This window comes from Cygnus olor, chromosome 21 (genome assembly GCF_009769625.2).
Source record: "Cygnus olor isolate bCygOlo1 chromosome 21, bCygOlo1.pri.v2, whole genome shotgun sequence".
NCBI classification, from domain to species: Eukaryota; Metazoa; Chordata; class Aves; order Anseriformes; family Anatidae; genus Cygnus; species Cygnus olor.
In genome coordinates this window covers 3,177,775-3,195,141 of record NC_049189.1, presented here as the reverse complement: position 1 = coordinate 3,195,141, position 17,367 = coordinate 3,177,775, and the positions used below count along the sequence as shown (strand labels likewise).

General features: G+C 40.2%; 1 protein-coding gene across 5 annotated transcripts in view; it reads right to left on the bottom strand.

Annotated features, from left to right (window-relative positions):
• Positions 1-1,466: 1,466 nt before the first annotated feature.
• Positions 1,467-17,367, bottom strand: part of SDF4 (stromal cell derived factor 4) — a 58,769-nt gene continuing 42,868 nt past the window's right edge. For 2 of the 5 annotated variants that reach the window (XM_040533193.1, XM_040533192.1), the window contains exons 2-7: positions 15,257-15,623; positions 7,943-8,079; positions 7,335-7,448; positions 4,617-4,775; positions 3,328-3,503; positions 1,467-2,322 (exon numbers count right to left, since the gene is read on the bottom strand). In XM_040533193.1, coding sequence (XP_040389127.1) covers positions 2,146-2,322; positions 3,328-3,503; positions 4,617-4,775; positions 7,335-7,448; positions 7,943-8,079; positions 15,257-15,564 — 1,071 coding nt within the window. In that variant the 5' untranslated portion in view covers positions 15,565-15,623 and the 3' untranslated portion in view covers positions 1,467-2,145. Of the gene's footprint in view, positions 2,323-3,327; positions 3,504-4,616; positions 4,776-7,334; positions 7,449-7,942; positions 8,080-15,256; positions 15,624-16,476; positions 16,658-16,950; positions 17,220-17,367 lie in introns of those variants that run through there. The other 3 variants (XM_040533191.1, XM_040533195.1, XM_040533190.1) reach the window with 3 other exon arrangements.

Sequence of the window (17,367 nt, the reverse complement as noted above, 5' to 3'; positions counted from 1 at the left end):
ATACTCCTCGGCTGGGTTTTTGGCAGTGCCAATGAACCTCTCCCAGACGCTGTCTGCCATTGCTGTGGGGACAATGCATGCCACAGACTGTTCCCAGAAAGCAGCCTAGAGGCAGCTGCTTCAGTGGCAGCAGAAGAGTTTCAGAGTGGTGAGCTGAGCCATGCTGTGTGTCAAAAATAAGACCCTGTCCTGCTTTCGTTGAACATTTTTAGACAGGGGATTTTGTTCTGAACTTCCATAGACTCTGCAATCAAGTACATGTAGGGAATAAGTGTGGAAGCCAGCGGGGACTGGCCAATGTGGCCAACTTCCCAGATCAGTCTCCCCAAACTCCTTTCAACACAAGATTATCACCTGAATTTAGCCGTTTCTTACAGTTCTTTCAAATCACATTTTGATGTCTGTCCTCTGAAGAGTTCCATTTTTTCCCCATTCACTGAGAAACCTAAAATCAGCAATATTTCCAAAGCACAAAGAAAATTATTTATGTGCATACAGAAAGACTGATACAAGCCATTTAACAACAAAAAAGTGAATACTGAAACAGAAAGACAGCCATACTTATATTTACATTATATTAAGAGAATAAATTTAATCGAATATAACATCTATCTTGGACTTTTCAGGCAAACCCTCAGAAAGAGGGGTTTTTACAGTAAAGATAGAACTAGAGAAAAATAAGTTTTCTATTTAGACAGTGGATATGACCTTTGCGCTGCAAGATGCTTTTTTCAGAGACTACCCAAAAATAGACTGATTAAAAAGCTTCTCAAATGCTGACTGCACGTTGCTCTAACAAAAGCAATTCAAAAAGTGAAGCCTGTATTTCCCCCAGCCTTACCATTCAGCATCAATAAAGAATTTTTTGAAAGAAAATCTGCACAGAAACAAGTAACTATACCAGTTTCAACAATAAACTGTAGTTAAGTAGGAATCATACACCTAGGTGAACCCCATTGTTCTGTGCAGCATCTGAAGTCTACACAGAAACCTTCCCCATTGTCTCATTGTGAGATCTTTTATTTTTCCTTTAAGACCTAAGCAATCTCAAGTTCTCCCACATTCACAGTGCAGTTACAAATCCTGTCACCAGCTTTCTTTTTAAAGTAGATGTGGACGAGTTTCTCTGTAGTATTTAAAATAAGTTCCCCACAGCTCTTAAAAAATGTTCAGTGACAGAAGGAGAACTCGTATTATATTCCCAACAATGCACAGCTGGGTTGAGATGCCTTAAGAAAAAAACTGGAAGATTAGCCAAATCATCACAGCTGAATTAGGAATCTCAGGAATATGGCTATCATCTTTTTTCTCCTGACTTGAATACCTGTAACAGTTACTGGAGACAGGTAAGAGAACAGCACTTATTGGATATAGCAAGTTAATAACAGTGTTAAGCGAAGTAGGAGTTCAGTTCTTACTGGATTTTGAGACAAACAACAACAAAAAAACAAGGAACCCACTGATACTGATTACATAAACCATTAAATGTGTATTGACTACACAGAGCAGTGGGACAGTAAAAGAACTGAGCATGACTGGAAAAAAAAACACACACAGCAAGAATAGTCCAGGCAGCAGCAACCTGATACAATTTACTGATTTCTGTAACTAAAACATTCTGAAATGGATATGACCATAAACAAAATACAAATGTATAATTTGCTGAGCAAAACAAAAGTATTTCCAATCAGTCTATGTATGGATATCCTCAAGAGGCCAGAACACACGTATCTGAGCCGCAATCCCCTTTACAAAAGCCACCATCTTTCAGTGTTACTTGTGATTTCCATGGATCAGCAGCTATGAGGGCAACAAGAAAAGTTAAATATTTAAGATACCTCCACCAAATACAATTAGCAAAAAGCAGCTGAAACTTCAGCTGGATTAACTGTACAAAACAGGGTGAACCAACACAGTCCAGTACCTGCCTCATTATTTGACTTTTTTTCTTTTTAATCATACCGAAGGCAAAGCTGTAGATCTTCTATATGGACGGAAGTTTTTTTAGTCTAGTACACCACACTGTACGCATATAACCACAGATAGCAGCAAGGAAATTTTCTGTTTGTGAGTGTTGGTTTTTATTCCTTTATTTTTATTTTGAAAGCAGGAAAGTGCTTCAGAACTCTGGAAAAGCGAGCAGGGTCAGAACTCCTCATGGACGTTACGTGCATAGTCCATAAGTTTGCTGCCTGTGAAGTATTCACTGTATTTTAGGATCTCCTCCAGCTCTAAGTGGTGGTTTTGATTTTCATCTGCTACTGCTATCATTTGCTTCGCTTCATTTAGGGCATTGTATTCATTCATAGGATCCATATATTCCTAGGACAAGAAAATCAGTCATTTTCAATAGCCAAGAACACGTTTCCACACATCAGGACTATGCACCCTGGCTCCATGTAAACTTCAACAATTATGAGAACAACATAAGCCACCCCAAAGCAAATGTAAGTCATAGAAAAAAGCGTTAGCACATCTTTGGTTCAGGCTTACATCCACCTCCTGGCTATTTTTCCATTCACTGCTTCCTTGTCCATTCTAACAAATACAAGTTTTCTCAGTTCATGCCAGTACCCACAAACATTTTTGACATTTTGGTTACAAAATAAACCCATCATCAACCCTGGTAATTTGTGAAGAAATATAAATTCAAAATTAAAATCAGCACAGTGTCTTTCTGTATCTCCTGTATTTTCTTGTTTCTGGACAGAACCTTTTTGGAGGATGTTCAATCGAGAACTTTCTTGTTCCATTTTAAACCACCCAGGTTGGAAGTCTCAAAAATTAAGCATTAAATCCTTCCTTCTGCAAACAGAAGCCTAAAAAGGCCACAATCTAGAAACCACACTTTAAAATGTAACTTACAAAAAACACTCTGAAAGATAGAGCTCTCTGCTATTTTCTAAGCTACTGGGGCCCCAAGGTTTGTTCACTTTGCCTGTTTGATTTTTTTTTAAATGAATAGAGTTCGCCAATTACTTGTTTTGTAAGTGGAAGTATGACTCATTCTCCCATTCACTAGTGCACCTAATGAAATCTGTGACTCGCTTTCATGCACTATATATCCATGCAAGTGTCTGTGTGACAAAAAACCCTAAATGCATACCTATGAATAATAGCTAGGCAAACTCCCCCTTCTCCGAGAAAGGGTAGTACGACATCCTACTCCAAGCACTGTTGCACAATACTATAATCCAAAACAGTACACACATCCTGTACTGTTAATTCAAATATTTCTGGACTTCATATTCTCTGAATCGGTCTCAATCCTGTACTTAAAAACCACCTATTGATTTTAAAAACTAGAACTGTTTGATGGAGACTCACCTCCAGCTCTTCCATTGTGACAATACCATCATGGTTTGCGTCAATGACCTCCTCAAATTCCTTCCTTCTGTCTTTTACCCAATCGTCATCAATGTCTTGAGCTTGCTGGTTCTCTACAGTACCAACAGGCAATGAAATGAACTCTGAAAGGGTAAGTTTCTTATCTCCATCTTGATCTACAACAGAAGTACATAGAAACTGAAAAGTATTTGCTTAACGTCCATGAAAATGAGATATTCCTTCACGTCAGAGTTGTCACTAGCACAGCTGGTCTGGTTTCAACAGTCCACAGTCCTGACTACAGCAGAGAATAGCAGCTACTACTTACAGCTTGGTTAGGAGAAAACTGTGTTATGGTACCCATTCGGTGTTTAGAAAGCTAAAAACCGTACCTGTCAGTATACAAAAAACAAAGAACTCTGCTGGGCCTGGAAGATATATCAGCTGACATGCTGGACATTTATTTTATTGATGTTTTTTTTTCCTCCACCCTAAATCTGCTGCAACAGAAAGTTTCTGACAGCTGTGTGCAGTCTCCCCTTATATCAGCATTCAAGTAAATTAATATTCATAAAGGACCGTGTACTGGAATTGTTTTGTCTGTGCACAAAACACTTAAGCATCACTGGAAACTCTTCATATTTATTAAGCTAACTACTAGCAAAGTTGAAGTTCCCTGTTTTTTTTTTTGAGGTGTTCTAGCAGTTTTGAATATGCATAACTATTCACTCAACAGAAAAAAACATTTGTTGACAATACTTATGAATTTTAAAAAATACTTTTTTCTTAGAAACCTCAACTATTTCCATTTTCTTAAGTGTATGTCAATTCTTACATGGTTGCTACACTGCAGAAGTACAAAGTAATTAATACCTCATTAAACATTCACATTGATATATTTTGTAGTATTTTAATATTCAAACCTTTTTTTTTTTTTACTATTGCTACAGAGACCCTATGATGCAGTAGCACTTGAGTGTGAACCAGTGGCAGCTGATCAGCTCTGTAAGAAGTACTCAGAATACCTTCCTAACATATAGTGCTGTGCTGTTCTTTAACAAGCAGAGACTGAATTTAGTCTCAATGCACAGGCAACTCCATGGATATACCAATATTTGTGCTAACAGCATGTTTTTCTTAACATGTCATATTAGAATGTGTAAAACAGAGCAAACAAAACGTGCCAAAATTTCAGATTGAGCCACGGCAGTCCAATAATCTAACATCTACCCAACGAAACAGTTTGCAAGTAAACAACTCTGAAGAAAACATCTTTTAAAATGGCATACCCAAATCTCGGATGATTTCTTTGACCATGAACTTCAGCATTCCCCTACTGTGCTCTGGGTGAAGAAAGGACAAGAACTCCTCCTCATTCAACAACATATCAGGAGGTGGGTTGTCAGCTTGGTACCATCGATCCTTCAGGTTATCTAAAACTTCCTGTGCTAGAAATTTAAGATTAAAACCGTTATGTTTAAGGTAGACAGTTTTTAAAATACACCTTCCCCTATTACTCAATTGTTTAAACAAGGATGACCTATGAACCAGTTATTATACAGTTGAACTTCTAGGGAAAGAGGATGCTAAAGGGAGACAAAACATAACTAGTTTGGACAAGTTAGTGCTGCAACACTAGGAAAGATCCTTTAACCAAACCACTGAGCTGAAATTAGGAGATGAAAATACTTAGCTACACCTGAATCAAAATTTCAATGTAGGAAGTGACAAGGAACACTATAAGAAGACTTCTGCACTGCCCTGCTCCCCCTTTTTTCTTTTACCCTGTCAAAGGTTCAGAATCCAAAAGAATCTCCTACCCAGAAAACCTATATCCTTTGACTCAGAAACAGCATCCAGTATTTCAGCCTAAAAATTTGACTGTTTACAACTATGAGACACATAAGAAGGCAGTGCTACAATAGAAAGTTTGGAACTGTTAAGTAAGCACCAAGAAATGTATTTTAGTTTCCAGTCACTTCAGGATATGAGTACTTATTACTCCTTTTAGTTACCTTGTCTATTCTGTATCAAAATGCAATCAGATTTCAGACCTAAACCATACATGCTTTAATTGTTACTATAATAAAGAGAAATATTTTTTTGCTACAAAAAAAACCAACAAATGCAAGTACGAACAGACATCAGCAGCAGAAATCACTTTACATTTCCACCTATTTCATCTTACATCATGTCAACAAGCACTTTCTAAGTGAGTTTTTCCTAAGCTCAACCGAGAATCATAATTTGAAGACGAGTTTCCGCTAAAACTATGCCACTGACTTGTTGAAAAACCACCCTGCTACACACAGCATGAACAGGACATGCAACCAGTGGTCCTGAACATAACCAAACAGGAAAAAAATACCTGTACAGAGCATTCTTTTTCTGGTGTAGGCATTTTCTAAATGACAAACTGGAAGAAAAATACAGTCTGTGGCACACCCTATCTGCAAAATATACTAACAAACATGAATATGAAGCATTTGCATTTCACAAGTTTTAAAAACGCTCTGAAAGACTACAGTAATTGCACAATAAAGCATCTTGAACTCCAGCATACTTTTGGTTGCATGAGTTATAAGAAAAAGCAGCAGCAATGGCAGTATCTGCATTTTTGAAATTATAGCTGCAATTAAGATTTAAGTCTTCGTTGAATGGTTTTTTTTTTGGTGAAGAATACAGAAATCCTTTGGAGTCTTAATATGAATCTGAAGGTACATTTGTGAATGTTAAGTTTGAATTATTTAAAACACCAGTTAGAACAGAATAATCAAATCATGGTGTAGCCAACTCCAAATATTATAACACAGACAGCCTCCCTTTTCCTGCCTTCCTTTTTAGACCTAAACAAAACTCAAATATCAGTCATCAGTTCAAAACTAGTTATCTGCCTAAAGTAAATATAAATAAATATAAAGTTGTGTCCCCAGTTTTGACTTGGCTTCCAAACTGTAGCATGCTAGAGATCATCATCTGCTTCTATTATTCTATTATGCAGACAATTAAACAAAAACCAAAAAGCTTTTACACAACACTGGCATATGAAAATAAGTTTTGCCTATCATCCTCAGGAAGCGGTAGATAACTAATTTGGTTTTCCCAAACAAGGCGGCTTGTTACCTAGGTAGAGAAGTTATGCACATGCTTTCCTTATTCAGCAAATCTTTTATCTGATGAGCATTCCTGTAAACTGTAGTTAACCACACTGCCATAGAACATGCTGCACAGGTGTTTTCCCCGCCATAAAATTCAAAAGGCCCATTTGCATTTTAGTTGCTTTTTGATAAATGGAAAATATAACATAACCCATTTTTAAATGACTAATTCCTGCAAGGAAAGGCTAAGGCTTCATGTTTTACTTAACAGTAAATGCATTTATATGGGTAGTGGGGGGGAAGGTTACTCTGTTAAGCGTTACCATGTTTATAACAAGTCAAATTTAAATGAAAGTTTCAAAAGTAATAAGGAAGAAATGATTAATCTCACTAACCTAAAGAATCTCTCAATAGAGAACTTAAATGAAACACGAAACAATTGTTAGGCAACCTTCTGCTATTTTCTAGCATTCTTCGCAGTGCCTGAGCACACACCTATTTAACCACAACACAGTTTGATAGTACACATGCCCCTCCTCAATTTCAGAAGTCAAGTACGCCCAGCTTCCTTTTATTTGGAGCAATGGGGGACCTGGTACCCCAGTTAACAAGAGAATGGTCCACAGATAACAGGTTAACACATTTTAGCAGAGCATTAAACACGAGTAACTATTCAAACAGAGTAACAAAAAAGGAACAAAGATTTTTAGTATAAATACCTCTATCCAGCGTGTTGGAAGTGCAGAACTAAAAATGAACTGGAGTATTTCTGTCTTATGACTTACACATTTTACGTTTGCACAGAGGCAGCAGAGCAGCTAAAACATTCATCTCACATTAAGAACAGTTAATATTCAGGATTTAGGAGAGTAGAAGAAAAACATACATTCACCAACAGTCTCCACTTACTTTCTTCATCTATTTTCAGCTCTTCATTGTTTCTGATCTTCTCTGCTATCTCTTTTTCATTAAATCCCTTACTTGCCAAGAATTTGATTTTATATTCATCCCAGGACACATGGCCTGTAAGAGAGAACTGTATCTCAGACATGACATTATATAGTTAAATGGTGAACTTTTGGTCTCATTTCTTAAAATGGCGTGTGCTAAAATCTTTTGGTTTGGCACTATAACCACTACACTAAGCTTTATGAATGGCAACACGACAGCTATCACCCAATTCACTTTCATGTTTCCTTACAGCAGATAAGCCTTGTGAAAATAACCTATTTATGTCACAATCCTCACCTCATCCCTGAGGGAGCCAATTAGGATTTCCTATGAATTCAAGAGAAATAAGATAGCAGTCAGACAGAGAACTAGGGTGTCGACAAACACATTACTTCTTTGCTCTGTTGTCTTCTGTATGGATCAAAACTCTTGAAAGGCAAAGGATCACATGCAGTCCAAAGCAACTAGGATTTTAGCACAGCACGTCAAACGAGCAGTCTGTCAGTTTGCCAGCTAGCAGCTGACTTCGGATGTCATCAGGAGACGGAGGAAACATTCTATCTTACCATCACCATCAGGGTCCACAGCTCGGAAATGCATTTTATTCTCCTCCACAGCTTCCTGGAAATGTTCATCCGTCTTTTCCATGATCCAGCGCTGCATCTCTTTAGCACCTATCTTTTTATCATTATTTATATCCACCCTATGGAGGAATAGTAGACAAGGTTTTTTTTTGTTGTTGTTTGATTTGGGGGAGTATTTGTAGATTGTAAGCCAATCATTTAACAATAACAAACCTAGGTTGCTATAAAAAGTAGTATATTTATAACCATGTCTGAGAACTTGTAGATTCTTTGAACATTAAACAAGCAGCAAGTTAACAAATGGTTTCACAATTAAACACAGATGACTGTATACACTCTGGACTTAAGCATGTATGGTAGAAAGTTTCCTTGTTTTTCACACCCATCTTTGTCAAATCTGGAACATCGAGGTAACTACCTAGTTCAAAAACATTCAGCCCTACTTCACTTTGCTGTAAGTTAACTCATTTTGATATTCTATTTTTGAACACGTTTTTAAAGTAGAGAAAACTACAAAGACGTTGCTCATTCCATACTAGCTCACTTCCTTATGGTTCAGAATTGTCAATGGCCAGCTGCTGCAGACTGTCACTACTTGGAAGAATTTCTTCCTTATCATTCTCCCAAACCAGTTAAGTCCCTCTCTATTTACCTTTCCAGGTCCTTTTTCCCTTGATTTTCTAAGATCTCTGATGTTTACTGACAAGCTGCCTCTGTGTGTGCCTTGCTCACATCACAATTGTTGCAAGCATCAAAAACAATGAAAATATAAGGTGAATATCCTCAGTGCAAGGACTTTCAAACTATTTAATATTTTCTGTTACTTGTAAGCAAGGGAGGGGAGCGGAAATCAAGCTTCCTCTACGATCCCTTGATCTCTGGTAATACACTACAGGTGATAGATTTTAATTCTTAAAAGAGCACATTTAGTTGTTCCCATTATTTTTACAGTTATTAGGCTCACTATGTTTTGTGAAAATATATGCCTGCACACAGTGCTTTTGAACAACACTTACAGACTTGTTGGGAAACACTTGTATACTTTTTCTGCCTCACTGGCTAAATTGTCAGTAGATGTCCAATCTCCACTGTTCTCATTCATGCACTAGCAATACTGCTTTATCAAGACAGACTGCCAAACAAACAATTCCATTAATGCTTACTTCATTAAAAAGAATAAAAAAGTTACAATTGAACAAATACAAGTAACAAAAAAATAGTAATAACCTGCCACTCTAAAGGTTTTTAGCATATAAAGTATTTATTAAAGATATAATATTTAAAAATGAAAAGACATTAGTAACATGTAATAGGCAAGATTATATTTAAAACACACCACAAGCACTCTTGTTCAATTTAAAAAAAACAACTTGACTTTGTTTGAATCAGTCTTAGCACTACTGAAGTGTTATCATTGAAAGTCAAGTTATTAAGTGTGATTTGCATGTAAATGTCATCTAAATGTTAAAAGCTGAAGACAAATAACAACTCTAGCATTTGATCATATGAAACATAGAACTATTAAGTGCAGTGTTGGTGTTTTTAAATACTGTAACCACATCTTTCTACATATATATATGTGCACTGACTCAGCGTTAGCAACTTTTCAGTAAACAATAGCAAGACCAGTAAAACGGTCACATTCCACTTGCACCACCTTGCACTTACCAGGTAAATTGATGGGGGTTTTGAAATGCAGTAGGTACTATCAAAACAGAGAAAACAAAGCCTTTTTCCCCCCTCAACATTTTACATTCTAATTTCTTTAGATTAAAGCTATCAAACTGACTACTTCCAAACTGTACTTTCCATTTAAATCGCATTGTAACTAAGAAGGTAACAAACATCCCATTCATTGCTCTTCTAGTTCATGAAAATACACCTTTGTTCTGCTACCATAGTTCACAAGAAGTCTCCAGTGACTCAGATTTTCATGAGCAAACAGGCATCCCTTATATAAGGTGAGATAAAATCCATTCAGTGTCCGTAAACAGCACTGCCGCTTTTGAGAGGAGCATTTACAGTTGTGTAAAACATAAGATATGGTCCTCTAGCAAGCTTACATCTAAGGGAATAAAAAAAGAAAAAAAAGACTGTCCATGTTTCCTTAGGTAACCATCTCACTCAGAACAGGCTACTGAAAACATTTCCACTAATAATGAAGAGCTTAGATAATTGTGTTGCCAAACCTAATGCCTGCAATTCATGGAGAACCAATCTGATAACAAGCTGATGGGGAACCACTTCTCTGAGGCAGATGTGCCTGAGCACTCTAAACATATTCGTGAATATTAGTACGTTCTTATGGAGTCTTTAAGAAATTACCAAAGAACAAGAACTGGCAAGAGATAATTTAAGTTAAAACAATCTGAATCCAAGCAAGATCATCAGCACAGATGACAACTTTGCTCAAATCTTCCTCAGTAATCTGTGTTGAGAAGTTTTGCGACAATTTCTCAAAACATCATGATACACCAGCTCCAAAAAAAATAATAATAATATTGGTTGTACTTCTTCTACAAGAAGCATTATCAAGCTAGAGTGTGCCACCTCTAATTTGTAGAAACTTAGGTCTATAGCATACTATTTCCTGACTTGACAGAAGAAGTTGCTATACAGCAGGGACTACTGTTAGCACAACTTTGAACTCAGAAACAAAGACTACAGAGAAACTTACCTTACTGTTCATCTGCCTCTTCCCAAGGAAAATTACAGATAAACACAGCCCAAACAGTTTATGCAATGTGATAACGACCATTAATATTAATATATTTCAGTAATACGTGTATCAGACATAACAGATTCTAATAATACTAAATTCAACGTTAACACATCTGTGACTATTCAAGCTTTTTTATTATCTATTCACAGACTAAACATTAACTTGTTTCTTACTCTTATTGTGAATATTCCATTTGATAGGATAATTGTAAAAACTTTCCTTAACAAAAGCCCTGTAGTAATGGCTGCATTGAAGATAGATGTTAAGCTTGGAAGAACAGCTTTTAAACATTTCAGCCCTGTTTCTCAGCCACAAGCCATTAAAAATCGAACTTCTGTGGCCATCTTTCAAAAGGTCTGAAAGTATTATCAATAAACAGCTGGCCACTCGGATTTTCAGATTCATGTTTTCAGGTACCTAAATGACAACACTGCAATGTTGCTTGATGTATTGTGTGTGTGTGTGGCTGTAAGGTGGCAGTGTTCTTACCTAAAGGACTACAGATAAAAGATTTCCTTGATCACCAAGTACTTACAAAGTTAGAGCTGGCTTCTGATTCATCCAAATAAAGAAAAGCAGATACAAAAAATACTTTTTAACCAGAATTCAAAGCAAGGCATTACTTAAATCATAAGAGATACACAGAAGTTATCAGATGCATTTTTGAACGTACACGTTAGGAAAATACAAATCAAGGTACTCATGTTACTCTCTCTTAACTGAGCAACATAAACCCAAGATCTAACCCGGAGATTCCAAAACAAAGCTTAAAACATCCCTTCTCCCCCCCCCCTTTTTTTTTTATTCTACCTGCTTCTTGTCCAACATCGGCCGGCATTAGCACCAGATTCCCGTCACGGACAGGAGACAGACCAGTAGAAATGAGAACTCTGTTAAGCTGAGACAAACCTGAAACTAAGAAAGGGGGCATGGGGAAGAGGGATATGGATCTTGCCAAAACCATTCTGTACGTGCGGTCTGAACACAAGCAAAAGGTCACAGCTGTAAATTTCAAGAGAGCTATACTTAGAGGCATTGTGGGTTTCAGAAGGAGTTTTGCTTTAGCAAAGGATAAATCCATTAATTTTAAATGAGGAAAAAGAAATTAGAAAGTATCTGTGCATGGTAATAGTTGACAGAAGACGTAGCTAAGGCTCTGACCTGACAAATTCACACTAAGGCACTTGGCTAACACAAAGATTTTCGTTTTTAAACCACAACTAGGGGCTGCCTGTAAGTCACTGAAAACATCAACAAAATGCAAATCCTAGAAGGGTACTCAACTTTCAAACTCACAAAGGGAACTCAATCACCACAGACATCCTGACAGAAAGCCACATACGTCACATTACTGAACAAAACTGATGAATCTATCAGTTTGAATTGATGTACTTAGTACAGAAGAGACGTGACTCAATTTACCAGACAACTTTCCCTTAAAACCTCACCAAAACTGAATTCTAGTACCCAATGCCATCGATTTAGTGAAATCAACATCACCATAAGTACAGTCAATTGCTTTCAACATCCTTCCTCCTCCTTCCCTCCCATCAACACCCACCTACACACGCCAAACTACAGCACACCGCAAGAGAATCATCTATAGACCCACAGCTAATTTAACTGCAGACTTCAGCTCCCCCACTTTTTTAAAAATTCCAGTTTGGATATGGATGAAAGAGAAGCATGTCACTTAAGACCTTCTCATAGATCTGCTTTGCCCAAAGGTACCTGACCACTTACCCTTGGCTAAGACTAACAAGACGTGCTCAGGATTTCTGCACCATGCCCCAGTTTCACAGGATGAAGTGGAAATATGGACTGACTTGTAAGAAACCACTTTGGCAGACAAGCAAGGCCAGTAAAGGACAACGAAAGAAACTGAAATACAGAATTCTGAAACGCCACTTGCTCTTTCAGTCACGTGTAAGAACTAGAAAAACATCATTCAGGAAGCTTTTCTTCCACGTTTCACCTTTATTTTCACTAACCCCTTAGACAAGAGTTTATGCTTTGAACTGAGTACTTTATAGCATCCTGACACACCACAGAACCTCTGCTTTCATTAACAAAAAACGGCGCAGGCTTTCTTTATGCCTTGAAAGAAAATACTTCCGCAGCATCTGGACACCTGTGAGATACTAGCTTTTCTCGGAAGCTCGTAGTATTTCTCTCTTCACTCAGCCTTTAAGAGAATGTCTAGGAAACAACCAAGTTCCTCAGAACACATTTAGGCATTTCTAATGTGATCACCTAATAGAATGTAATTTTAAATATCTGACTGAAGTTGATCTCTAATCCAACTGCTTTAAGCTGCCTAAAACAACCTCTTTCATAACAAACAGGCAGAAACGAACAGAGTTCGCGATTGTGAACGAGATATACTAACCACCAAATAAACGTTTCCACTAAACACATATACGGCAATAAAGAAAATGTAATCTTCTCACCACAATCTTCATATTTACATTTCAATGGATTAACTTGCAACAAACAGCTTTGGTAGACAATTAACGCCAGTAAAGAGTGACTACAGGAACTGAAACAGAATTATAAAATGCCACTTGTTCTTCCAGCCCCAAGTAAGAGCTATTTGTGCATCGTACCAATAAAGTCAGTGGTCTGAATATCAACGCAGTAAGTAATAGTACTCTAAATGTAAAAGGCACTCGGGTTGTCCTGTTGGCTTTAGCTGTCTTCACTCAGGAGAACATCAGAAAAAACAAATCAGCGTTATTACTGGTATTTTTTTCCCCGCTAATGAAAAGTTAGCAAAAAAAAAAGCTTTGCTAAGCCTTCTCACTTCATCTCACATATACGCACGTCCCCACACCACCAGTAACAGCACCAGTGTAATCTGAACTGTTCTAGTAAAATTAATCCTCAATGGCAAAAATGCAAATAAAGCCAACTCTGCCATCTAGTGTCTACAAGTACACATTGGTTTTCATTTTTATTGTTTACTGACCTCCAACTGATTACCTACTGAAATTGCATTAGCTGACACAAACCTTTTCTAACACAAGTGCTTTATAAAAGGAAAAGTTTTAATGCCTAAAAGTTAATATTTTTTACACCTAATAAACAGCTATATCGAGTTTTCAAAAATGCTACAAAAATATTGAACCTTTCTATTCTCATGTCAACTTCTGAATTCTTGATATATGCAGTTAGACAATTATTTTTAATTTCACGTATTTCCAGACACTCACATTTTAAACACTTAGCATCCAGCAGAAAGTTTTATGAACAGAAAGCAATTATTAGTTTGTTTACCGCCATCTTACGCCATTGTCTCTGTCTCTTTTCCCCTTCTGGCTTCCCTACTGCATCTTTTTCAGTGTTTTCTCCTCTGCAGTAATTTGCAGAAGCCACAAGAGAAATAAAAACAAAATCCAAAGGGAATATAAGCCCAAATGAGAAAAAAGAAACTTAGAATGGCAACTGAAACCAAACTTACAGCAAAGCAATAGAGCTTATTGATGGAACAAAATCCTACTTTTCCAATTAATTGCGTAAGCATCCTACCAGTAAGGAAACCTTATCTTACTAATTCTAATCTAAGTTACAAACATGATTTCACTGTTCACAGGTTCACTGAGATGGGAACCTAGGTGTGGTGGTTTGTGGTTTCACCCTGTTGGGCAGCTGAACTTCACCAGAACTGCTCTCTCCCTCCCCCTCTCAAAATTAGAGGGTGAGAAGAAAGTATGCTGGAAAAAAAAAAAGGCTCGCAGGTTGAGATAAGGACACATGGGGTCGCTCCCACGGGATGCCATCCTTCCCAAACTGCTCCTGCGGGGGCTCTCCATGGGCCGCAGCCTCCTCCAGGCCACAGCCACCTGCTCCAGCGGGGGCTCCTCCACGGGGGGGCTGCAGTGTGGAGATCTGCTCCATGTGGGACCCATGGGCTGCAGGGGGACAGCCTGCTCCACCAGGGGCCTCTCCACAGGCCGCAGGGGAACTGCTGCTGCGTGCCTGGAGCACCTCCTGCCTCCTGTTGCACTCACCTTGGGGGCTGGCGGGCTGGTTCTCACTCCTTGCTCTCCCAGCAGTTGTCGCGCAGCCGTTTTTTTTCCCCCTCTTCTTAAATCTGCTCTCCCAGAGGCACAACAGTTGCTCATGGCTCGTCTCTGGCCAGCAGCGGGTCCCTTTTGGAGCCAGCTCCTCTCTGACAAGGAGCAGAGCCCAGCAGCTGCCCACAGAGACCACCCCTGCATCCCCCCGCTACCAAAAACCTTGCCACGTAAACCCAACACACTATAAAAAAGTAATGTTACCTTTTCTGACCTTAATATGCTACATAGGCATTGTCACACAGAAACAACGTGCTTTGTCGTAAGTTTTACTAGATGACGGCACCAATCCTGAATACTGATTCTGACTCTCAACATGTTCTTGCTTCTAAAAACATTTGGTACAGGTACGTTACAATCTTAACAAGGCAAGCACATGGCTCACAGAACAATGCTTCCCCCCATGACAATTTTTTTTAATATTAAATAAAAATTTATTAATTTTACTCTGAAGATCAGAAAAAGGCTGCACTTCTCTTGGCAGTGTACGCAACTTACTTTGAAAAGATGGCCATGAGCTTCTTCCTATTTTTTCTGGGTTCCGAATCTTCCTCAAACTCTTCCATCTCTTTTCCCAGAAAAACTTCCTGATGAAATTCTTTGTTAAGATGTCCATCCATCTCCATTTTGACCCCATTCAAGTGATCTGGGGGCAAGATCTCATTCTCATCTTTACTGTCAGCTGCCTTTTCTTTGAGGGCTGAGTTATTTGCAGGCCTTGCATAAACATCCATTAGAAGAAATACAAACAGAAGGGACAAATACAGAGATCCCAAACTGCAGAGGAAGGCCTGTCTTGACATCATTTTTTCCTTTTTTCCTCCAGATATTGGCCAATTAAATTACCGTGAATGGATTAAATGACCTAAAAACAAAAAGGGAAAAGCATAAGCAAATTCAAAACCGCAGAACATTATGTCACTAATGAAGTCTCCTAAAATTCAAATGAATGTACATAAACACGAGTATTTGCAGCGAAAGAATAAAGACCCCTGTTAAATAAAATGTACAGAACGAGAAATTGAGCTTGTCATTTTTTACTCTGCACAACTTTAACCTCTATCAGAAGACTTTAGAGGGTAACATCCTGTACACAGCCTAGCTCTGCTCTGAAAACCATTTTCGGGTGTTACAGCAGGTGGTGGTGACCGGAGGCCTAAAACCCGAGCATTCAGCAAGGGGCCAGCTCAGAGCATGAACCACCCACCTGTCTGTGTGGGCAGCCACAGCCTGGCTTTGGCAACACCCCTAACACTGTCAAACGGCAGAAACAGGCACAGCAGCACACCAAACCTTTAGAAAGGCGAACATCATCAAGGCGTTTTGGGGAAGAAATGACCGAGGGGATGACAAGCTCCACTGCATGAAGACTATAGAGATCTTTTCCAACCTGAATGATTTTATGATTCTAAGGGTAGCTGGGAACGCAGAGCAGCCGGAAAAGCACCACCCGGGGCACCTTTTCACGACCTGCTTGCTGCTGGGTGAAAACCTCCGCCACCTCCGAGCTCCCAGGCCTCACGGGAAGGGAGAAGAACCCCGGCACGGCGTTTGGGAGCACAAAACCCCCGCAGAGCTGCGGGAAAGGAGGACGCCGACCACCCACCCACCCACCCCACAAGGCCCCCTCACGACTGAGGTGGAGTGGGGAGATGCAGGGAGGCCACCGGCGGCCTCACCACCCCCGTCCGCCGGGGCCCAGCCCACAGCCCCGGTACCTGTGCGGGTTGCGGCGGCTCCTCATGCCCGACCCGGCTCCCTCCGGCCCCGGCCCGGCTCCTCAGGGCGCCCCCGGCTCCCTGCGGCCCCCCCGGGCCCGCTCCCACCCCGCGGCCCCGGGCGGACAGAAGCGACCGGGCCGGACGAGCGCCTCGGCGGAAGTGCGTCAAGCGCAGGGCGTGCGTGGCGAAGGGGGAGCGGCCATCTTGGAGTAGGGCAGGAGGAGCGCCCCCCCCCGCCGCAAGCCTCCCAGCCGCCATTTCCCCTCAGGGCTAAGCCCCCCCCGCTGCTGAACGTTAGCGTGGGGCAGCGAGCATAGTTCCTCCTTCACTTTTCTTTCCCTTAATTTATAATTAGTAAATAATAGCAGATTTTCCCCTCCAAGCGTGAACGAATTTTTTTTTTTGCTAGTTCCCTGCCAGCTCCTTTATCCTAGCCACAGTAACACCCCTAACTTTGTGCTCGTCGTTCACCTTTTGTTCAGGAACCGTTAAAACAATGCCTTTTGTACGGATTTTCCGGCGACGCCTGACCCGGCCCTGACCACCTCAGCACCTCCTGGCGCTCCGTGCCCGCACCCAAAATGGCGGCGCCCCGGCCTCACCTGCCCTGCTGCAAGATGGCGGCCGCAAGAAGATGGCGCTCGCAAGATGGCGGCCTCCGGGCGGCGTGAGGCGGCGTAGGCGCGGCTCCGCCTCCCGCTCCGGCCTCCACACGGCAGGCGGCGAGCGGAGCGGAGCGGAGGGTGCTGCCCACACCGGGGGCTCAGCAGGTAGGCAGGGCTGGGGCAGCTCCTTCCCGGAGGAGAAGGGGAAGAAGAAAAAAATAAGAGGCAGAAAGGAGCCATGAAGCCACCTCCGAGGGCAGGCGAAGCGCGGTGAGGGTTCCCG